Here is a 20,595-nt window from a genome sequence, read left to right as displayed (position 1 = left end):
GGAGGATGTCCGGTCGGGGGGCAAACAATGCCAAGTTATATCCACATCTCAGCATTGAACTTTGTGTCGCAGGATCTGAGTCTTGAGAGCTCGTTGTGCTCTTTGATTCTGTAGAAGGCCGGTTCTCCACGGGTTGCAGTTGGCAAAGGAACTGGACACCCTCTGTCTTCTCAAATAGGTACGTTTCTGGCGAGGCTATTTTCTCGATACGAAAGTCTTTCTCTCTTCTGTCTGTCGCATTGTTCGCGCGCTGGGATATCGAGATAGATTGCTTTCGAAAAGCTTATCTCTCACCCCTGCATGTTAGAGGCGAATTACTATTAGTTCTTGGTCGAACAAACTATATAATGTCCTCCTCTATTGCAACCAGCGAATCTCAGTACGCCTTTAGAAGCTCTACCATAGCAAGACAAAGGTATTTTCACTTGCCACCCCCAACTGACTGGATTAGAGTTGGAGCTCTGCCCTCGCAGCATCTCCGATGTCTGCACCTGGCCTGATCTCTTGGCTATGACCCGTCAATCAGTGACTCGGACTTTGCGCGGTCACCGAATGCCTGTCCCGGTCAGCTGGTCAAAGACTGCCACTGTACGAGGTCGCATCCATCCCAGCCTATCGTGAGTGCAGCCGCTCAAAAGACCCTGAAGTAGCAGGTTGACACTCGTCATCGATCTAGCCAATGTGCATCACACTGTGACAATCCACCGCGGGGCTCAAGACCTGTGGCCTTTAGTCTCTACTGTCTTTGATGTCTAGAGCGTTGTAAAGCATCAGAGTGTTTCAAACAACATTCTCTAGAAAAGTGCAGAGTAAGCCTCCTGCTTGTTGAGTTATGAATTGCCAGACAGATGAGCTAGTAGTGCCCAGAAGGGACTTGCTCCCTCGTATCAGACTGTCTTGGCAGAACAAATAGTCCATCACTATATGCTGTATTCTAGAGCACAAGCAGTTGTCCACTGGAACACCTGTCAGTCGGTCATTCAGCGGACGATGTTCCTTGCGTCCGGATGGGTGGCGTTGTGGCTCCCGCCCAGATGTTCGGTCCCTTTTAGCCACCATCACAGCGGCCGGCGAAGGAAATGGGAGCTTAAGCAGAACGGTCCCAGCATCTCGGCCGAGTATCCCGCCAAATGACAGTTAACCTTCGCCCCGAGCCTACATGTGTCACTCGGCGGTGTGGTTGTCGCCCGGCTTGAACGATAGGCCGCTTGATGCCTAGATCGCGTCTGTTCCATAGGAACTATTCTGTCCTTGAAATGTCCTGGTGGCGATATAGATCCTTCTACAGTAATAGTATGAGCTCCCTGACTAGGTCATGCCGCAACGAGGGTGGCCAGTAGTATTAGTGGAGGACTTGATGCGCCGTGTTCTGGATTTGACTTTTGTCGATAAGCTCTTCCTCGGTTGAAAGACAGACTGAGAGCATGCCCTGCTTTTTCTGGCCGTACCTCGACCTAAATGGTCCAATCGATAAACATCTCCCTAATAGCAGTCGTTCCTTCGCTGGAAAGCGAAAGTGAATTACCTCAAAGGTTTAGCCCTAAGCGCTGGGATAAACAGCAAATTTCTTCTGGACTGACTTTTCCTGCTCGTTAGCTAGCATCAAATGGCCACAACTTGTCCGCTTTTGCTACTGTCAGACCCTCGCCACGAGACTCGGATTCTCTGGCCGTCTGTATCCATTCATCGCACGCCGCGCGATGAGCATCTTTCGCAGCAGTCCATACATCATTCGGAACCCGGCCATCAGGGTTCGTATGGAGGGAGTTTCTTAGCCATAGTTTAAGCTTTTGGACGGTCTCAAAGTCTTCATAGTCCCGAGCGTGCTTCTTTAGTTCTTCTTCAGTCGGAGAAAATGGGCAAGAGCCCTGCAGTCCCAGTTCTGTCCAGCGAGCTGCAAGCTCAATTAACTCTTGGCGGATAGCTGTGGCACTGTCTCTCCAAGTCGTATGACAGTATTGGAAGACTCGAAACAAGGGCGGATCGAGTAACCTCGCGGGGCGTAGTTTAGGAGCAAGGCCGTTCATGCACACATCGTATGTCCGGTAACAGATCGACACGTCTTTCCATTCTTGTTCCTTGTGGCCCGGAACTTTGTATTCGTCTTGTCCGTTCTCGAACGTGTTTCCCTCTGAGCCCTCAGGGAGTGCAGCAAAATCAGGAGTCTCATTGGCATAAATGAACGCAGGCTCAATGCTTGTTGATTCCCAATCAATCACGCCAGTAATAATGGTTGGTCCCTCGGCTGAGACATAGATATTCCTTTTGTGAAAATCAGGGTGAAGCAGAGCTGGAGTAGCGGCATCCTGAATGCGCTTATCTTTGACCAACTTCTGCATCACTTCTTGACTTATTCTCAGCAGACTGATGTGATTTTGAATGGATCCTTGATGAGGGAGAAACTCGCGATTGCCAGCATCTTCTTTCGGTAAACGAGAGAAGCCGGTCTCTATCAAGCCTTGACAATAGCTTGTGAGGTCTTTCCCTAATTTTGCGCCCGCTACGTTAGAACTGTTGTTTAACGAGGTAGAGAATCGTGAAACTGACAAGGACCGCAATTGGGACTCGGACCGCCGTAGAGTTCAAGTTCCCCCGGATTCCGGTTCCAGAAGACTGGACTGCAATGTGGACCAATACAGAAGCCCTGTTCGAAGGGAATCTTCATGTGCAACTCTAGCGGCCCATCTGAGAAGTATAGACTACCATACGCCGGAAAGTCCAAGGATGCCATATCTCTCATCGCCAATGAAAGCATCTTAGTACACAGCATATGATGTTTTGAATTCATTTTGGGCCACATTTGGTGCAGCTGAACACCCGCAACATGCTCCTGGATGATATATTCTGTACCGATTGGACTTGACGGATTATCGTTCTAGTCAAGGATTTCCGGTATCGGAAGCGAGATCTTGGATTGTACTATACGAGAAACAGAAATCAGTGAGCATGTCAACTGCACCCCCAAGAAGGCAGGTATGTAGATCAGCCTTACAGTATGTCATCGTTGCGACTTCAGAGTTGGTCGTTAACCTTGGCAGGCCAGCAATACCGGTCGGTAATCTCGCCACAACACAAGAACCTGTGTCCATTGTGAAAAGAAAGACTCTGTTAAATCCACCTTCTCTCTTTTCGCATTTGACGATCTCGGTTGCTCCTGGGGATAGACAGATAGCCCTATCACGAAGCGCCGAGAAGTCGAACAAAACATGGCGAGAGTTTCGTTCGAGCTCGTCCCGATTGAGCCATCTTCCACTGGTGTACATATAAGGATCATGACCTACGAATGGAGTTAGCGACATAGGAAATTACAAGTCAGAGTAAATAATGCTACTAACGTGGAACTGGTTCTTCCGGATCTGTCCCTTGAGGCTTGTTTCTCACATTGGACAGTTTTCGCCGAGAAGAATAGCGTTTCGGACACGCTGGGTGACTGGTGAAAGAACTCGCGACCGCCGCCAGAATCTAAGCATAATAGGTAGCAGATCTTCGTTTCCGGGTTGTCAGCCCAAGAGTTCTTGTGAATCAGCCAGGATTTGATGAAACGGGTTTGGTTGACTGTGCTTGTTTATCGGACTGCGAATATGCCCGTCTCAGACGGTGCAGGTGAGGTTACACGAAGTTGTCAGCAACTTTACCTCAAAGACAAAGGCTGAGCATATTAGAGCACATTGTCATCTATGAGCAGAATAACTGATTACTGATTTGATTTGATTTGATTTCCGAGGACTACAGAATATTCCCTTAACAACTGCTGCATCTGGGATGATCCGTGACCCTAATTCTTGAGTCTCTGCGCTTTACTAGATATTCGCATATCGCATCTTCCTGGAGAGTAACCAGTGGGGTCGATTAATGCCGTTAGCAATGAGATACATCAACCCTGCTGCAAGCTGACTTACTCTGCATCCACTACATGTACAATGATGCTGATTTCGTATCTAGTGTCAGTACAGGCCCAGGTCTGCGACATGTGAAGTCTTCCTCGGGGACATGTCCCTGAACGGGAGCCCTGAAACAGAATGATGGCCTCCTAGGACAATTGCAGCGAGGCAGTGTCGTACATTATCATGTCGTAACAAATCCCTCACTACGCAAAGAAAGTCATCCCGGAGTCTCGGCACACGACGGAGGGGGATTGCAGAAAGAAGAAAACCCAGTCTTGCTGACATGCCATGTGCATCGATACAACATAGACACAGGTCAAAGGGTTCGAATTAAAGAGACTCAATACCTGCAGATTTTCTGTTTTATATGTCGACAACTTCCGAGGTCTCCGCCCGAAGCCGGAAACGGCAGGACCTCTTATCGAGCTGAACCATCGATGATCTGTCATCAGGATCTTAATCTCGGCTGGATTGAGCGATTCTCGGTCTTTTGGAGAACTACCAAACTGACGTATGGTCCAGAACGAAGGCGTTCTAGGAAATGTAACTCCATTATTGAAACAAACCATCGAAATGCAGTGGAAAAATTGAGAGCAGAGTGGGCCAGGATGGTTGGCAGCCGCTGAGTCAGCGGAAGAGGGCCAGCTCTGCTGATTCCGCCGAGCCCTTGGCCAAATGGTAGGAGCCAATGGTTGGTTCATGATGGCTGACTCAGCGGAGGTCCCAGAATAAGCCGGGCTAAGAGGCGTCCGACGCCGACACCAGATTCCACTGTCCAAAAGCCGCTGCTCCTGTTTGAACAAATCAAAACGGCGCATCGCGACGATAACCACCTTTTTCGTCTTCGACCTGGCCAAGCACCTCATTCGGGATCGGTCGACATGATAACAGTCATCCCTGATTTTTCATCCACGGAGTTTCCATTCGGAATTTCGGACACAGAGTCGGCATTATCGCGCCTGGGCCACCCAGGGGAGAATCAACAATTAGCGGCGCAAGCCCCTCCCGTAACAGCAACCTTACCATAGATATCGATCTACAACGGCATCGGCCATGATGATTGGCAAACACAGCCCCAGATCGTGTATTTTTATGAAGCTGTGAGACTCGGAGCCCGGGTCTGTTCAAACCGCTGACCCACTCGGCTGAACCATTCTGCAGAATGACAAACTATTATATACCTTCAATGGCTCCTGGGACCCCCTCGACCTGTCTCCAATCTCGACTTGGAAAATTCTCGCCCTTCTGGTCACTGAAACTTGGTGCCTGCTGAGCCATGGAGGACCAAGGCCATCCACCGTTCATGGAGCCGACAGTGTTCGACAGGCGAGATGACACAGACAGCACGAACACCGTTCTCGATGAAATCGATCAGTCGCCTACTCCTCGTCCTCAACCCATCTCCCACACTGAGGACTGGAGTTTGATGCCCGAGCTCAAGCAACATCATGAGCGGAATCTTGCATCGGGTTCCAAACGTCGCGAACTTGGCGTGACCTGGAAGAATCTGAGTGTGGAGGTCGTCAGTGCAGATGCCGCCATCAACGAGAACGTTTTGTCTCAATTCAACATTCCTCAGCATATTCGAGAGTCTCGTAACAAGGCACCTTTACGGACTATTCTTCACGAAAGCCATGGCTGTGTCAAACCGGGAGAGATGCTTCTTGTTCTCGGTCGTCCCGGTTCGGGCTGTACAACTCTGCTCAGGATGCTTTCTAACCATCGACTCGGCTACAAGTCGATTCAGGGAGATGTTCGCTTCGGATCGCTTACTCCTGACGAGGCCTCCAAATACCGCGGTCAAATTGTTATGAACACCGAGGAGGAACTCTTCTTTCCTACCTTGACTGTTGGACAGACCATGGATTTTGCAACTCGACTCAAAATTCCCTCCAACCTCCCCGAGGGCGTTACTTCACCGGAAGCTTTTCAGCAGGAAACCAGAGATTTCTTGCTCAAGTCCTTGGGCATCTCTCATACTTCGGATACGAAAGTCGGCAATGAGTATGTGAGAGGGGTCAGTGGTGGTGAGCGGAAACGTGTGTCGATCATCGAATGTCTTGCAACTCGTGGCTCCGTCTTCTGCTGGGACAACAGTACTCGAGGACTGGACGCTAGCACTGCTCTTGAGTGGGCGAAAGCTGTCCGAGCAATGACCGACATCTTTGGATTGTCATCAATTGTTACACTTTATCAAGCAGGAAACGGCATCTATGACCTGTTCGATAAAGTCCTGGTTCTCGACGAGGGCAAGCAAATTTACTATGGGCCAATGTCCCAGGCACGGCCTTTCATGGAGGAGCTAGGCTTTATTTGCAGTGAAGGGTCGAATGTGGCAGACTTCCTGACTGGTGTTACCGTCCCGACCGAGCGCAAAATCCGACCAGGATATGAGAATCGCTTCCCGCGCACCGCGGATGAGATTCTGGTCGCTTATGAGAAGTCACCAATCCGAGCCCAGATGGCAATTGAATACGACTACCCTGATACTGAGTCGACTCGGGAACGGACTGAAGAATTCAAGCTTGGAGTTGCTGATGAGAAAGCCAAACGGTTGTCGAAGAACAGCCCGTTCACCGTCGACTTTTTGCAACAGGTCAAGGCGTGTGTTGTGCGTCAGTACCAGATCATTTGGACTGATAAGGCGACATTTGCCATCAAGCAAATTTCTACTCTGATTCAAGCCCTCGTCGCTGGTTCTCTCTTTTATAATGCTCCGAACAACTCTGGTGGCTTATTCATCAAGGCAGGTGCTCTGTTCTTCTCGTTGCTATACAACAGCCTCCTCGCCATGTCGGAGGTCACGGATTCCTTCAACGGTCGACCAGTCCTTATTAAGCACAAGTATTTTGCTTTCTTTCACCCAGCCGCGTTCTGCATTGCCCAGATTGCTGCCGATATCCCCGTTCTCCTGTTCCAGATCAGTATCTTTGCGATCGTTGTCTACTTCATGGTTGGCCTCACCACGACAGCAGCGGCCTTTTTCTCTTACTGGGTAATCATTTTTGTGGCCACTATGGTAAGTCTCGCTTGATTGCACTAGGATCCAGTATCAAGTTCATATGGAATCCACCACGTGCTGACAGATGCTCTGTGTAGGTCATGACCGCGTTGTTCCGTGCCATCGGAGCGCTTTTCTCTACCTTCGACGGTGCCTCGAAAGTTTCTGGCTTCTTAATCAGCGCTTTAATCATGTACTGCGGCTACTTAGAACCTTACCATGCGATGCATCCATGGTTCATCTGGATATATTGGATCAATCCGATGGCATATGCCTTTGACGCGTTGCTCTCCATCGAGTTCCACAACAAGATCATTCCATGCATTGGCAATAACCTAGTACCGTTCGGACCTGGCTATGAGGATACTCCGTACCAGTCTTGCGCCGGTGTAAGTGGTGCGGTTCAGGGAATGACCCATGTGACTGGGGACCAATATCTGGCTTCCCTCACCTACTCCTACTCGCATGTCTGGAGAAACTTTGGTATTCTCTGGGCCTGGTGGGCGCTTTTCGTTGCCGTGACTATCATCGCTACATCTCACTGGAAGTCTGCCGCGGAAGCTGGCAATACGCTACTGATCCCCCGTGAGACGGTGGCCAAACATCACAATGTGGCTCGCAAGGACGAAGAAGCACAGGCAACCGAGAAGGCTGGTCACAAAGGTAGCAACACCGACTCTCCGGACCAGAGCGAAGTCGATCAGCAACTGGTTCGAAATACGTCGGTCTTTACATGGAAGGATCTAACCTATACTGTCAAGACCCCATCGGGTGATCGTGTGTTGCTTGACAACGTTTACGGTTGGGTCAAGCCCGGCATGCTGGGCGCTTTGATGGGATCCTCGGGCGCCGGCAAAACCACTCTTTTGGATGTTTTGGCTCAGCGTAAAACAGACGGTACCATCCGAGGTTCAATCATGGTAGACGGACGTCCGTTGCCTGTGTCTTTCCAGAGATCCGCGGGCTACTGTGAGCAGCTTGATGTGCATGAACCATTCGCTACTGTTCGCGAGGCTCTGGAGTTCTCCGCCTTGCTTCGTCAACCACGGCATGTTCCAAGAGAGGAGAAGTTGAAATACGTGGACGTCATCATCGATCTCCTTGAGCTGCATGATCTTGAGCACACTCTCATCGGTCGAGTGGGTGCAGGATTGAGCGTCGAGCAGCGCAAGCGTGTCACCATTGGTGTGGAGCTTGTGTCGAAGCCTAGCATTCTGATCTTCCTGGATGAACCTACCTCTGGTCTTGATGGCCAATCCGCCTACAACACTGTCCGCTTCTTACGAAAGCTTGCTGATGTCGGCCAGGCAGTTCTTGTGACCATTCATCAACCCTCTGCCCAGTTGTTTGCTGAATTCGATACCCTCTTGCTTCTGGCGAAAGGTGGTAAGATGGTCTACTTTGGTGACATCGGCGACAACGGTCGGACAGTCAAGGATTATTTCGGTCGATATGGTGCTCCATGCCCTGCCAATGTTAATCCTGCCGAGCATATGATCGACGTTGTCTCTGGTCACTTGTCCCAGGGTCGCGATTGGAACCAAGTCTGGCTTGAGTCACCGGAGCACAGCCGCGCCGCCAAGGAACTCGATACCATCATCAGCGAAGCAGCATCAAAGCCCCCTGGGACTGTCGACGATGGTCATGAATTCGCCATGCCGCTCTGGCAACAAACAAAGATCGTCACACAGAGAATGTCCACCTCATTATACAGAAATTGTGATTACATCATGAATAAGTTCGCACTGCACATCGGATCGGCCTTATTCAACGGCTTCTCATTTTGGATGATTGGTGACGGCGTCTCGGATATGCAACTCAAACTCTTCACTATTTTCAATTTCATCTTCGTTGCCCCCGGTGTGATCAACCAGCTTCAGCCTCTGTTCATCGAACGCCGTGACATCTATGATGCACGGGAGAAGAAGTCCAAAATGTACTCATGGAAAGCGTTCGTCACGGCTCTGATCGTATCCGAGTTCCCTTACCTCTGCGTATGCGCTGTTTTGTACTTCGTCTGCTGGTACTACACCGTTGGATTCTCCTCAGACTCCGACAAGGCCGGCGCGATATTCTTTGTCATGCTATGCTACGAATTCCTTTACACGGTTTGTTCATCCTTCTCGCCCAATCTCTTGGTCAAATAGCTAACATGCTACCCAGGGAATTGGACAATTTATTGCAGCGTACGCACCCAACGCGACCTTCGCCGCACTGAGCAACCCTCTCATCATCGGTACTCTGGTCTCCTTCTGCGGTGTGCTCGTTCCATACGCCCAGATCCAGGCTTTCTGGCGGTATTGGATCTACTGGCTCAACCCGTTCAACTACCTCATGGGCAGCATGCTGGTCTTCGCCGTGTTCGACACGAATGTCAAATGCAAGGACAGCGAGTTCGCCGTGTTCGACACTCCGAATGGCACGACCTGTGCAGATTACCTATCGACGTATATGCAGGGCATCGGGTCCCGTGCGAATCTCATCAATCCGGAGGCAACGTCTGGCTGCCGTGTTTGCCAGTATCGGTACGGAAGCGACTACCTCTACACTATCAACTTGAAGGACTACTACTACGGCTGGCGGGATGCTGCCATTGTTTGCATTTTCGTCCTCAGTTCGTATGCCCTGGTGTACGTGTTGATGAAACTGCGGACCAAGGCTTCCAAGAAGGCGGAGTGATTGTCCACTTTGGGCTTTCCCATTTCTCCATCTGGTCACTATTTTCTTACTCGGAAAGAACTGGAATCTGTTCTTTTCGATCTTATTACTGGGCCTTCACGGTCTCGGTGTCTTCAGTCAACGCCTGTTTCTCTTTCCTCTTTCTATCTCCCGTTTTACCCGTCTCACGTACTGCCCTCGAAGCCCATTGGGCTCCTGAGATCTCTTGTTTTATACCAAGATTCCACAATACTAGACTTGCTTAGATTTCATAATATCGTTGCTTAGAGAAGAAATATCAGCTATCACTACTCCTCCACATGAACCAATCTAGACTTGGATGCAATCTTGCCCGCCAGATCCAACAACGTACTACTTGCCAGAATATCCAAAATCGGCACCGTGCTCTCCATGGTCTTCGAGATCCAGTTTCTCAACTCCACCGCCATGTGCGAGTCGATCCCGTATTCCGTAATGGGATTCGACGCATCGATGCTCTCGATCGGAACAGACAGATGCGACGCGATTTTCCCGCTCAGAGCCCCATAGACAAGTCCAGAAGCCTCTTCGAGGCTAGTGGCACCTCGGAGATTCGCACGTAACTTGCCAATAAACTCATCGGACTGGTCATTCCCACCCTTCTGCTGGAACTGTCGCCGGAAATGTGCAAAGAGAGGAGCGTCAAAGTTGCTGAGCGACTGCCCCTCTTTCCATTCGCCCAATCCCGTGATGATCTGGGAGGTCCCGCCTTCACCAAACGGCGCCCTGATCGCTGCCTCCATTAGAGACATCAGCGTCGCTGTGTCTGTGCCGTGAAACCCTTGCTGGGCCATCTTGGCTGCTAGGTCGCGGTTGCCGGCCAGATACCCTACGTCGGTTATCACGCCTAGGTCTAGGGAGACGGCTGGGAGACCGAGGGAGTTGCGGTATGCAGCGAATGCGTCCAGGAAGGTCGAGCCGGCGGCGTAGGCGGCTTGGGTGGCGTTTCCGATGATTCCGCTGATTGAGGAGAGCATGACGAAGAAGTCGAGGTTGTCTGGGAGATGGCGGTGCAGATTCCAGGTTCCTGCGTACTTTGGTTGTAGCACGGAGAGGTAATCATCGATGGTCATTTTCTCGATATGGATATCCTATTGACGGGTCAGTTTTCAAAGGGTATCGTATTGTCTGCGTAGATTGAATGGACGTACCCGGAGGACCATGGCGGCCTGAATAACTCCTCGAATTGGAGGGGCATCACGCGCAAGTTCACGCGCCATATTCTCGACTTGTTTGCTATCAGATATATCGCAAGCGTAAACAATGACGTGGACTCCCTTTTTTTCCAGATCTTGTGCTGTTTCCTGTGCTGCGACGCTGGACAGCCCACTTCTATTGACGAAGATCAACGATCGAGCCCCGTTATCAGCCATCCAGAGGGCCGTGGCTCGTCCGATACCCCCTAAGCCACCAACGAGAATATAAGACACTTCTGGATGAAGTACGGCAGTGTGCGGCTTCCGAGTGATGACCTGCTCTTTTGTCAGCAGGAATCCGGAGATATTTCTCTGAGTTTACCTTCACAACGTCCTCTGGTTGAGCGGCGATTACTGCCGAATCCATATCTTCCGATTCCAACGCGTTCAATGCCCCCAGCATATCTGAGACGCTGTACAGTGCCCAGGCATTGGGGCCACGGATGTGTCCAGCACGGAACATGCGCATTACCTCACCCCATGTTTTATACAGCAATGTTGGCTTGTCTCTCAAGAGCTTATTGATGTCCAGTGTTGCGAACGTGATATCATTCTCCAGCTGTGGAATCGTCCATGTTCGCTGATTCCAGCGCTCGCGGTAAAGGTGTATGAATTTGCCGCATGCACCGACCAACCTGCATAGCATCTGTAGCGTCTCGTTGTCGGAACCTTCGAAATTGATTATCACGTCAAAAGCTTGATGCGGCTTAATCCTCAGAAGCCTTCTGACATGAGCTCCATTTTCGTCGACGATGATTCGGTCATCAGGTACTGCAACTGTGCTGACAAGGGAATGCTTTTCTTTCTCAGCTCGGACGACGAAGAGCACGTCAGCACCACTATGCAGACATAATTCTGCTAGAGCCTGCCCAACTGTTCCTATAGCTCCGTATACTAGGACCCTTTCTGCGGAGACAACCCGCCCAAGGTTTTGAAGAGCATATAGTGCTGTGCAATAAGCCGCAGGCAAGGCTGCTGCTGCTTCAAAAGATAAATCCGACGGCAATTTTTGGAACGCCAACGCCTGTTCCTGCTGGTAATTGGCTACTGCTCCTTGCGCAAGGCAAGCCACTCGGTCACCCGGGGCGAAATCCTGGACAGCTTCTCCGACGCTTTGAACAATCCCGCTGGCTCCGAAGCTCATTGCTGATTCTTGAGACGTATCCTGCTCTTCCAGAGCGTTTACGGCTTGTTTATCTATGCATGCTGCATAAATTTGAACACGAATATGGTCCGCTGGTAGGTCATTCTTCCTGGAATCGTCCACAAAGAGTACTTCATCTGCCTGATAGGCATCGGGAATCGTCGCTTTAAGGAATCTATCCTTCTGATGGAACTTCTCAAGGCTCGTTGACTGTGTCTCATGCGACAACGCAAGGGAACTGTTAAAGGCATGGTTTTCAACAATTCGAGGAATGAGGAGCACGTTGTTTCGCTCGGCGTACTCTGTATCACTTTGGTCGTTCCCCTCTGCCAGAATTCGCTCGCGCACAACTGTGCATATAACCTCAGCGGCGCGATGACCTGGGAGCGGATTCTGTCCGTCCAGGTCCAATGTAACGATTCTTTCAATTCCTGATTCAGAGCGCGCGGTTCTCATGAATCCAGTCGCCAGCGCATTGTCCGGTGCCACTGGGCAAATCGCTGCTCCTCGAGTTACCCACAGGACGCCCGTTGCCTTCGAGAAGATTTGCTTCAGTACTTCCAGTTCCTCTGAAGTAGGGTCTGTCATCAGAGGCCGACTAAGGCCACTGAAAATGATGCACACTCTTCCTTCTGGCTTGGCATGCGTGAAATCCGCGATTTCGATGTTGGACGAAATAAGGCTGAGACAGTCTCGCAGAGCTGACAGGCTCACACCATTGTCACCATCTTCAGATATGATTAGAATACTTCGTTGGGACATTGACTGCTTATGCAATGGACGTGAGATAATCCAGGATGGCCCTCTTCCTGAGGTGCCTGCGTCTCTTGTTTCGGAAAATGCAGCCGCCGAGAGAGCGACATTCCAGTCTTCACGCATATACCCAAATCGGCCTTCTGACCAGCATCCCGGAGAATTGGCAAAGATAACAGGGTTGACTAAATCGTCATGATCAGCGAAGGGATCCACAATAATCAAATGCCCTTGCGGCTTCAGAAGCTTGTGGATATTCCTGAGAGCTTGCAACTTCGATCGGACCGTATAAAGCCCAAAGGGCACGAGGACGACGTCATATTGATGTGTAGAAAAGTCTTGTGTCTCCGGACTCTGGTTGAGATCCAATTTCTTCACTTTTAGCCATTGGCTCAATTTGGAAAGCACTGGGGCGAAGTGTTCAGGGATCGATGGGGCTTGATGAGTGATTGTGTATTCACCGCATATTGGACCTTGCCCACTATTATTCAAGAGCCTCTCGAGATGAGTCTGTGAAGATTGTCCAAATGTACCCTCCACCTCAAGGATCGAGATCATTGGGTTCTTATAGCCGACTAGCTCGAGATAGCTAGCTAATTTGTCGTACACCGGGGTTGAGCGGATAGCGTCCCAGTATTGTGCCCATACTGAAGGATAAGTCTCAATGGGTGAAAATTTTGGATCTCTCAAGACTGTACTGAGTTGCTCGCCCGTTGCAGTGAGGAGTCTTCCTTCCGGTCCGGAAGAACTCACTGCATGGATATCGGCGCTATTTGTGTCTGATGAAGGGGCCAAGCGACTTTCTTGCATTCTATGGACAAAAAATTCGAGCTGTTGTCTTCTGTCTGGATGCAATCCTTCTTTGTCCACGGATTCAAGATCTTGGATGGCTTTCCGGATGTAGTAGGACGCGCAACTTTCTAACGAAGTTCTCTTTGCGGATTCTTCCTTGTCGTAATTGTTCTTCTCAGTGAAAATAGTGCTAAAGTCTTGCCTTGAAAGTAGATCCGGATCTGCTTTCCAAGTAAGCATGTACCCAACGCGATCAGTCGGGTTCACCGTATCCTTGGGGGCGCTGTTCTCGAGGGTCTTGCATCGCAATCCCTTAACCGACATAGCAATAGTATCATTGCTGTTTGTCACCGTAATTGAGGCTACAATACCCTTTCTCGTCCGCTTGTCAATCTGCGTCTCAATATGCATTTTATTGCCCGGTGAACGCTCTGTACACCGAGACACACAAAGCTGGTCTATATGAACCGGAATTGCGGGATCGTCTCCAAAATTCGTTTGAACAAATACTGAATGAAATATGCTGTCCAGGGTGCATGGGTGGATCAAGTATGGGTACTGGAAATTCATTGGCATGACAGCCGCTGTGTCAGGGATAGTAACTTCAGCGAAACAAAAGTTGTCGGCACGATGAGCGTGAGTCAGATTCGCAAAGCAAGGACCATATTCGAGGCCAATGCTAGCTAGCTTTTCGTAGAACGTCGGGATGTCTATGACGCTGAGGTCGGAAGCTTTTACCGGAGTCTGGGAGCCAGTCCCATACTCGGTGTCCATGGTCATGTCATAGGCGCCAACTAGACCACGGCAATGCTCGGTCCATCGATTTTCAGCGGTTACTGAGTAGATGTTGAATTCGTAGAGGTGCTCGGAGTCTTTGATACCACCCTGACACGCTCGTAGCGAGGTCATGACTTCAGCGGCAGGGTGCTCCTGGATGACCAAAGCGGCTTTTATCTCAATATCACGGAGAATAAATGCTGACATGACCTTGTTGTCCTCCCGCTCCGACAGGTGTTGATATGCAGCTTCTATGGCCATTGCAATGTAGCCCGCTGCAGGGTAAACTATGTTCGACTGAATTTTATGGTCTTTGAGCCAAGGGATCTCCGATACACGCACAAAGTTTCTCCAACGAGGTTCGAACGGACATGACATTCTGTCGAGAGCACCCAGGAGATCTGTTCGGGGTTGCTTGCGCTTTCTGTAAGTCATGCTGATGCGTGACTCAGCCCAGTATGATCTACTGTGATTCCATGCATAGGAAGGAAGATCAACCATGACATGTGTATCTCTTGTCTCATTCAATGGGTCGTTTATTGCTGGAAAGTTGACCTGAGAACCCAGGCAGGCCAAGGTTCCAGCAACCTCTAATGCTGTCGTGACGGAATCGATTTTTCGAGTCAAAACGCTCGCATATTGAATCCCGGCCGCATCCAGTTTGTTGTCATCTTTCAGGATTTGGCGAATCGGGCCTGATAATGCTGCGTGAGGGCCAACTTCCAGCAATACATCGACATTGACCTTGCGTGTACCGTTTGGTCGTCTGGTACGTCTGTTATTAGGGGCCGCAAACATCGATTTCTGAGTACTGGTTTCAAAGCAAAGTGCTCTGACGGAGTCAACGAACTTGACCTGGCCGAGAAGATTTCTAGTCCAATATTGAGGGCCAAGATCGGAGGCTTTGACCTCAGCTCCTATCACCGACGAGAAGAAAGAGACGGGATGCTTTCCGGATTTTCTTCCAATTCGTGGTCGAATGTTCGATATCAGGTCCAGATATTCACCACCGACTAGTTCCATGTGGTGGGAATGATATGCAACATCAACTGCCAGACGTCGGCAGAAGAGTTCTTTCTCCTTTAATACCTTCTCAAGCTCTTCAATTGCTTCAATGTCTCCCGAGACAGTAACGCTGGATGGACTGTTAATGCATGCCACGACGGCTTTCCCATTTTTCAAGGCGTTCAGGAACGGTTCGATCTGGGCGGACGACATCCCGACAGCGAGCATCCCTCCTTTCACTTCTTCGTTTTGTGATAACTTGCTCGCCGCAACGCCCCTATAGTATGCAACTGATATAGCATCCTCCATGCTTAACGCTCCGATGGCGTACGCTGCGGCTATTTCGCCACTGGAGTGGCCAGTAACCGAATCTGGATGTATGCTCCATGAACTTAGAAGATCGACAAGTGCAATTTGGAGTGCTGTGCAGATCGTTTGACTGTGAAGAGGATGGTTGAGCCGCGATGCGTATTGGTTCTCGAGTATTTCACCTGTTGGCAGCACGATTAGTAGAGCTTCTGTATTACTTGGGATGTGAACCTTGATTCAATGACTCGGGCCTTCCTCTTACCTAGGGCGTAAAATTGAGCTCCAAGACGACTCAAGTGTGCATCAATTCGTTCCATTGACTGGCGAAAAACGGGATACGCTCCCACCAGCTCCCGTCCCATCCCACACCATTGCGCTCCTTGGCCGGTGAAAACGAAACCAACCACTGGCTTTCTCGTAGCCTTTCTGACTTTGATACTGCCTTCAAAAGCTTTAATCACGTTGGCAGCTGAGTGGCCAGTAGCCGCTGCTCGACACATCATGGCAGTACGCCGTTGATTCAACGTGAACGCCAAATTACTCATGAACTCATCATCAGCTATCGATTGCCTTTCGATGAGATAGGCTTTCATGTTTTCTATTTGCTTTGCAATAGAACGGTCGTCGAAACCGGAGAGCATAAAGAGGCGCGTACGTATGGGCGATTGGTGGCGGCCGTTGGGAGCTTGCGATGACTCAAGAGGCTTCCTCAGGAAAGGTGTACGTGGTTTGCCAACAAGTGCTTGGAACCCGTGCGATTGGAGGTATCCATACGTGTCTTCCAGGATAACATGTGCGTTGCTTCCCCCGTATCCGAAGCTGTTTACCGACACGCGATGAGGCCCTGTGCTTTTCCATGGTTCCGAATCGAGTTGTATCTGGAATCGTTATTCTGCTATTCATTCGTGTGGGACAAAGTGGGATAACATGCCTTGAGCTTCCATTCGTCTAGCAGGATGCGCGGGTTGAGGGAAGTGAAGTTGCGGTTGGGGAGAAAAGTGCGGTTCTCGAGCATCAACACTGCCTTGATCACGCCGGCGACTCCGCTTGTTCCCTCCAGATGCCCCACGTTTGTTTTGATTGACCCGATGCGCAGTGGCTTGTCTGGGTTTCTATCGGCACAAAACACTTTCGCGAGTGCTCCTGTCTCAATTGGATCTCCTGCTTGAGTTCCTGTGCCATGTGTTTCGACGAATTCTGTGTCATGTGGATGAAGACCTGCCATGCTGTAAACATGGCGAATCAAGGCCTCCTGTGACGCTCCACTCGGGAGAGTGATGCCGGGAGTTCTGCCATCTTGATTCGACCCAGAACCCCTAATTACAGCTCGGATAGGGTCTTTGTCTCTGATGGCGTCTGTGAGCGGCTTCAAGATCAAACATCCAATCCCTTCGCCACGAGCATATCCGTTGGCTTTCTCGTCAAATGTGTAGCAGCGTCCTTCCGGTGATAAGAACCTGGATACTGTTTAATTCAATGGCATTCAAGTGCTTCATGCAAACCTACTTCATCATGGTCATTGTGGACATGAATTCGTGGCTAAGAATCACATTTACCCCCGCCGCGATTGCCATCGCAGCATCGCCGGTGCGCAACGTCTGACACGCCAAATGCAGTGCAACTAGACTTCCCGAGCAAGCGGTATCGACTGTAACGCTAGGGCCCTTTAGGTCGAAGAAGTATGACACTCGATTAGCCATCATGGCTCGCGACTGGCCGGCATTGGTGCATTGATACATGGGGATAGCATCAGGGTCGCGGAGAAGGAGATCTGTGTAATCCGCATTGAAAGACCCAACGAAACAGGATGTTTGGCTTCCCATGATTTTGGGAAGAGGTATACCGGCTGGCAGGCGTGAGTGCTATCCGACGACCTCTGTGCTGTGGGAAACAAACCGTTCTCTAGTCCTTCGTAGGTCACTTCGAGCAATAACCGCTGCTGGGGATCCATCGCCTGAGAAATGATACGATAAGCTTGATACGACCCAACTGTGCAGATACTTTGTTGAAAGGCTACAAACCGCTGCCTCGTCACTGGTCATGTTGAAAAAGGGCGCATCGAAAAGAGATACATCTTCCGTCAAAAAATGGCCGCCTTGAACATTGATCTGCAGATAGTGTTATCACATAGCGCATTTCGCCATTTGTCGTGACTTACAGTGCCGTGCCTCGCATGGTCTGGGTGGTAAAACGCATGACTGTTCCATCTCGACTCGGGTATCTGATTCCATGCTTCTCGACCTCCAAGGATCATTTTCCACAGCCTTTCAACACTACTGGCATCTGCGGGCCCTCGGAATCCCATGCCAATAATGGCAATGGGCATTGATGGGTCGTCCAATAAGTTTGAAGCTTCATCTTCTTTGTGGGCACTAGAGGGAGAAGAAGGGAGCTGAACGGGTTCGCCAGGCCCTTCGAAGGAGTTGACAGCCATGGTAGAAAACTACAAATGGCCCATCCATGTGACAGTCTTGACGTACTCACATGTGACTGAGCTTCGGCAAAGGTTCAATGACAATCATTAAATTGCAGGTCCAGCAGACAAATATACAGAGCTTGGTTAATATCCGATCTTTCAAACCTGAAATTCGAAACCAAACGTCACCCAAAGAATGCTCCGTACCAGTACACTGAGAAAACCGGCATTGAAACCAATGAATGCAGGATAGACATGCGGAATATTCTATTCTGTGAAATGTAGGACAGAAAGAAAAGCCAGGGTACTATCACCATATCGCCAAGGCCTCGATGGCCAACTTGCGGATACCTGCAGCCATCAAAACAACATTTTTCTTATCGTTGGGAATATCGTGGGCCTTGCTGTGCACTATCCACGTGGATTTTGATGGATCACACAACCTGTGCAATGCAAGCGAATACTCGAACAAGGGATCCTTCGCCCCAGCGATGCTTACAGTCGGTATTTTGATATAGCCGTCAAGGTCTGAATCGATGACAGGGCTCTCACCGGGGTTCATGCGGAACGGTGGCAGGGAATTGATGAATATGGCGCATCGAAAAAGAGGTGGTTCATGCGGATATGTCTTCGCATGATGAATGAGAAAGCCAGACGCCAGGGTTCCTCCGTGAGAGAAGCCTAGGATGCCATCAAATGGACCGTCCTCGTCGATGATGTCGTAGAGGAGGTTGTATGCTTCGAGCAAGGATTCTTCCTCGCTGCCGTCAGAGTCAGAAAACGACCGGGGAAACTTGTAATAGCTGTAGTAGGGACCGTCATAAAATCCTGAGATGCCAGGACCCGGCACCGAGTCAACGTCGCCTTCGACAAAATGAAATGTCGCCGTGTTGTCCCGTTGGAGTTCGGTCATCAAGCCGTCTGTCTCTTTAGCATGTGGGAGCAGACCTGAGGGCTGTGCTACCTACTCAGCTGAGATTGCAGGATCTGTCACAATTTCAGCGAGCAGGACGAGGATCGAATTCTCGTGTCACATACCTTGATGTTTGTGCCCCAACCATGCAGGCAAAGCAATTTGAGTGGCATGATGGATGACTGTCAGATGGGATGCTCTTCTATCTGGTCTTTCAACTGGATGAAATTCGCCGACTATATTCAAACATGACTTTGCTTGGTTTGATGGAGAGCATTGCGATGCTTTATATCAACTTCAGCTTTCCTTCTACAAGATTCCATTGGGAGTCGAAACGGTCCCCTGAATCACTTCGGTTCTTTCGCCTCCTCAACGCCAGGATACCTTGGAGGCACATGCAGCTGCCCATTCGAAAGTCACCGTCGTCAAGCTAGTACGACTGATAAAAACGTGTCCATATTTTGCCGAGTCTGTATTCCGTGTCATCGCCGAGCTGTTTAGTTGACCAGCAAGCTCTTTTGACTCGGTGTGATTTGTCTTTTTGTTTCTTTGTTTCGTGGTATATATTTCCCTGAAGCCAAGCCACTGGCACTTGTTGACTCGAGGGCGTCCCAGATACTCTGCTGGCTGTATTCTCTCTCTTATAGTGGTACTCATGATTGTATAAACATCTGCCATTCATGTTTAATCGATTTATGTTTCGTAGCTGGCCACCGAGTCATGGAGAGCATAGACAGCTGTCGAGCGCCTCTTCTAAGCGAGAATAATAATGAATGACGTGGGTGACTATCGATCGATCGGATGATGGGCTGAGCAGAGCACTTAAAACCCGTACACTCAGCAGTATGGACAACTTATTTTTGTAAAAGAACAAAGATCAATAATCTACTCGGAAATATCTTCAAACCTCAATAACGATGCCGTGGTCATTTGCACTCCCTCAAGAGTTCTTTACCTCCCCAGTTCTGGCTGTAGCGACGCCTATTGGCGTGGGGTCCCTGGTGGGATATCTGGTCAACAGTATGCGTCCTCTTCATTGGCAATAGATAATGCGGGCACTATTCCTCTATGACAGACCAAACCTGACGATACTTACTCCCTACCTCTACAGAACTAGGCCACACGAAAGAACTCTACAGCCGTCTCCGCCAACCGCCCCTACGCCCACCCGCCTGGGTCTTCGGCCCAGTGTGGACCATCCTCTACGGAATGATGGGCTACGCGGCCCACCACGCAACCACCTCCGCGACCCTCCTCACACCCGCGACAGCTGTAGCCTCCTCCCAAACCTTGTACACGGCGCAGCTGGTCCTCAACTACCTGTGGATGCCGTTGTTCTTCGGTGTGCGGAAACCTGGCTGGGCCCTCGCGGATATTGTAGTTCTGGGCGGCACGGTCGGGAAACTGATGGCGACGTGGTGGGATATCGATCATACTGCGTTTTGGATGATGGTCCCATATGCGGGATGGCTCTGCTTTGCGACGTACCTGAATGCTAGCGTTGGGTGGTTGAACGAGTGGGATTTTGACAGTCGTGAGGGACGATAATTTGCAGGGGGCATAATTCAGTACTCCCTAGATATAACGTAATCAACCACCGAGCGACGAATACCACCGAGCGACGAATTTCTCCCTACGCCACCCACTTCCTTTCTTCAACGCGTTGTTTTATCACCACTATTATTAAAAATGCCTTTATCTCAAGAAA

General features: G+C 50.1%; 5 protein-coding genes across 5 annotated transcripts; 2 read left to right on the top strand and 3 right to left on the bottom strand.

The window, feature by feature from the left end:
* Positions 1 to 1,592: 1,592 nt before the first annotated feature.
* CDV56_102806 (uncharacterized protein) lies at positions 1,593 to 2,339 on the bottom strand (the record flags this gene model as incomplete). The annotated part of the gene is made up of 1 exon (XM_026756425.1): positions 1,593 to 2,339. One exon carries the CDS (start codon positions 2,337 to 2,339, stop codon positions 1,593 to 1,595), a length of 747 nt encoding a protein of 248 aa, XP_026613043.1.
* A 2,821-nt stretch (positions 2,340 to 5,160) lies between these two features.
* Positions 5,161 to 9,564, top strand: CDV56_101839 (putative ABC multidrug transporter; the record flags this gene model as incomplete). Its single annotated transcript, XM_026755458.1, has 3 exons — positions 5,161 to 6,903; positions 6,984 to 8,993; positions 9,049 to 9,564. 3 exons carry the CDS (start codon positions 5,161 to 5,163, stop codon positions 9,562 to 9,564), a joined length of 4,269 nt encoding a protein of 1,422 aa, XP_026613042.1.
* A 287-nt stretch (positions 9,565 to 9,851) lies between these two features.
* On the bottom strand, positions 9,852 to 17,992 carry CDV56_100578 (putative polyketide synthase; the record flags this gene model as incomplete). Its single annotated transcript, XM_026754197.1, has 9 exons — positions 9,852 to 10,673; positions 10,734 to 11,054; positions 11,101 to 15,740; positions 15,821 to 16,402; positions 16,486 to 17,015; positions 17,065 to 17,404; positions 17,455 to 17,512; positions 17,580 to 17,666; positions 17,717 to 17,992. The coding sequence occupies 9 exons, from the start codon at positions 17,990 to 17,992 to the stop codon at positions 9,852 to 9,854; spliced, it is 7,656 nt and encodes a 2,551-aa protein (XP_026613041.1).
* A 292-nt stretch (positions 17,993 to 18,284) lies between these two features.
* CDV56_100436 (putative DUF341 family oxidoreductase) lies at positions 18,285 to 19,060 on the bottom strand (the record flags this gene model as incomplete). The annotated part of the gene is made up of 3 exons (XM_026754055.1): positions 18,285 to 18,895; positions 18,943 to 18,961; positions 19,013 to 19,060. 3 exons carry the CDS (start codon positions 19,058 to 19,060, stop codon positions 18,285 to 18,287), a joined length of 678 nt encoding a protein of 225 aa, XP_026613040.1.
* A 744-nt stretch (positions 19,061 to 19,804) lies between these two features.
* Positions 19,805 to 20,435, top strand: CDV56_100057 (TspO/MBR family protein; the record flags this gene model as incomplete). Its single annotated transcript, XM_026753676.1, has 2 exons — positions 19,805 to 19,907; positions 19,999 to 20,435. The coding sequence occupies 2 exons, from the start codon at positions 19,805 to 19,807 to the stop codon at positions 20,433 to 20,435; spliced, it is 540 nt and encodes a 179-aa protein (XP_026613039.1).
* Positions 20,436 to 20,595: the final 160 nt, after the last annotated feature.

This window comes from Aspergillus thermomutatus, assembly GCF_002237265.1.
Source record: "Aspergillus thermomutatus strain HMR AF 39 chromosome Unknown NODE_143, whole genome shotgun sequence".
NCBI classification, from domain to species: domain Eukaryota; kingdom Fungi; phylum Ascomycota; class Eurotiomycetes; order Eurotiales; family Aspergillaceae; genus Aspergillus; species Aspergillus thermomutatus.
This window is presented reverse-complemented; position numbering and strand designations above follow the sequence as displayed.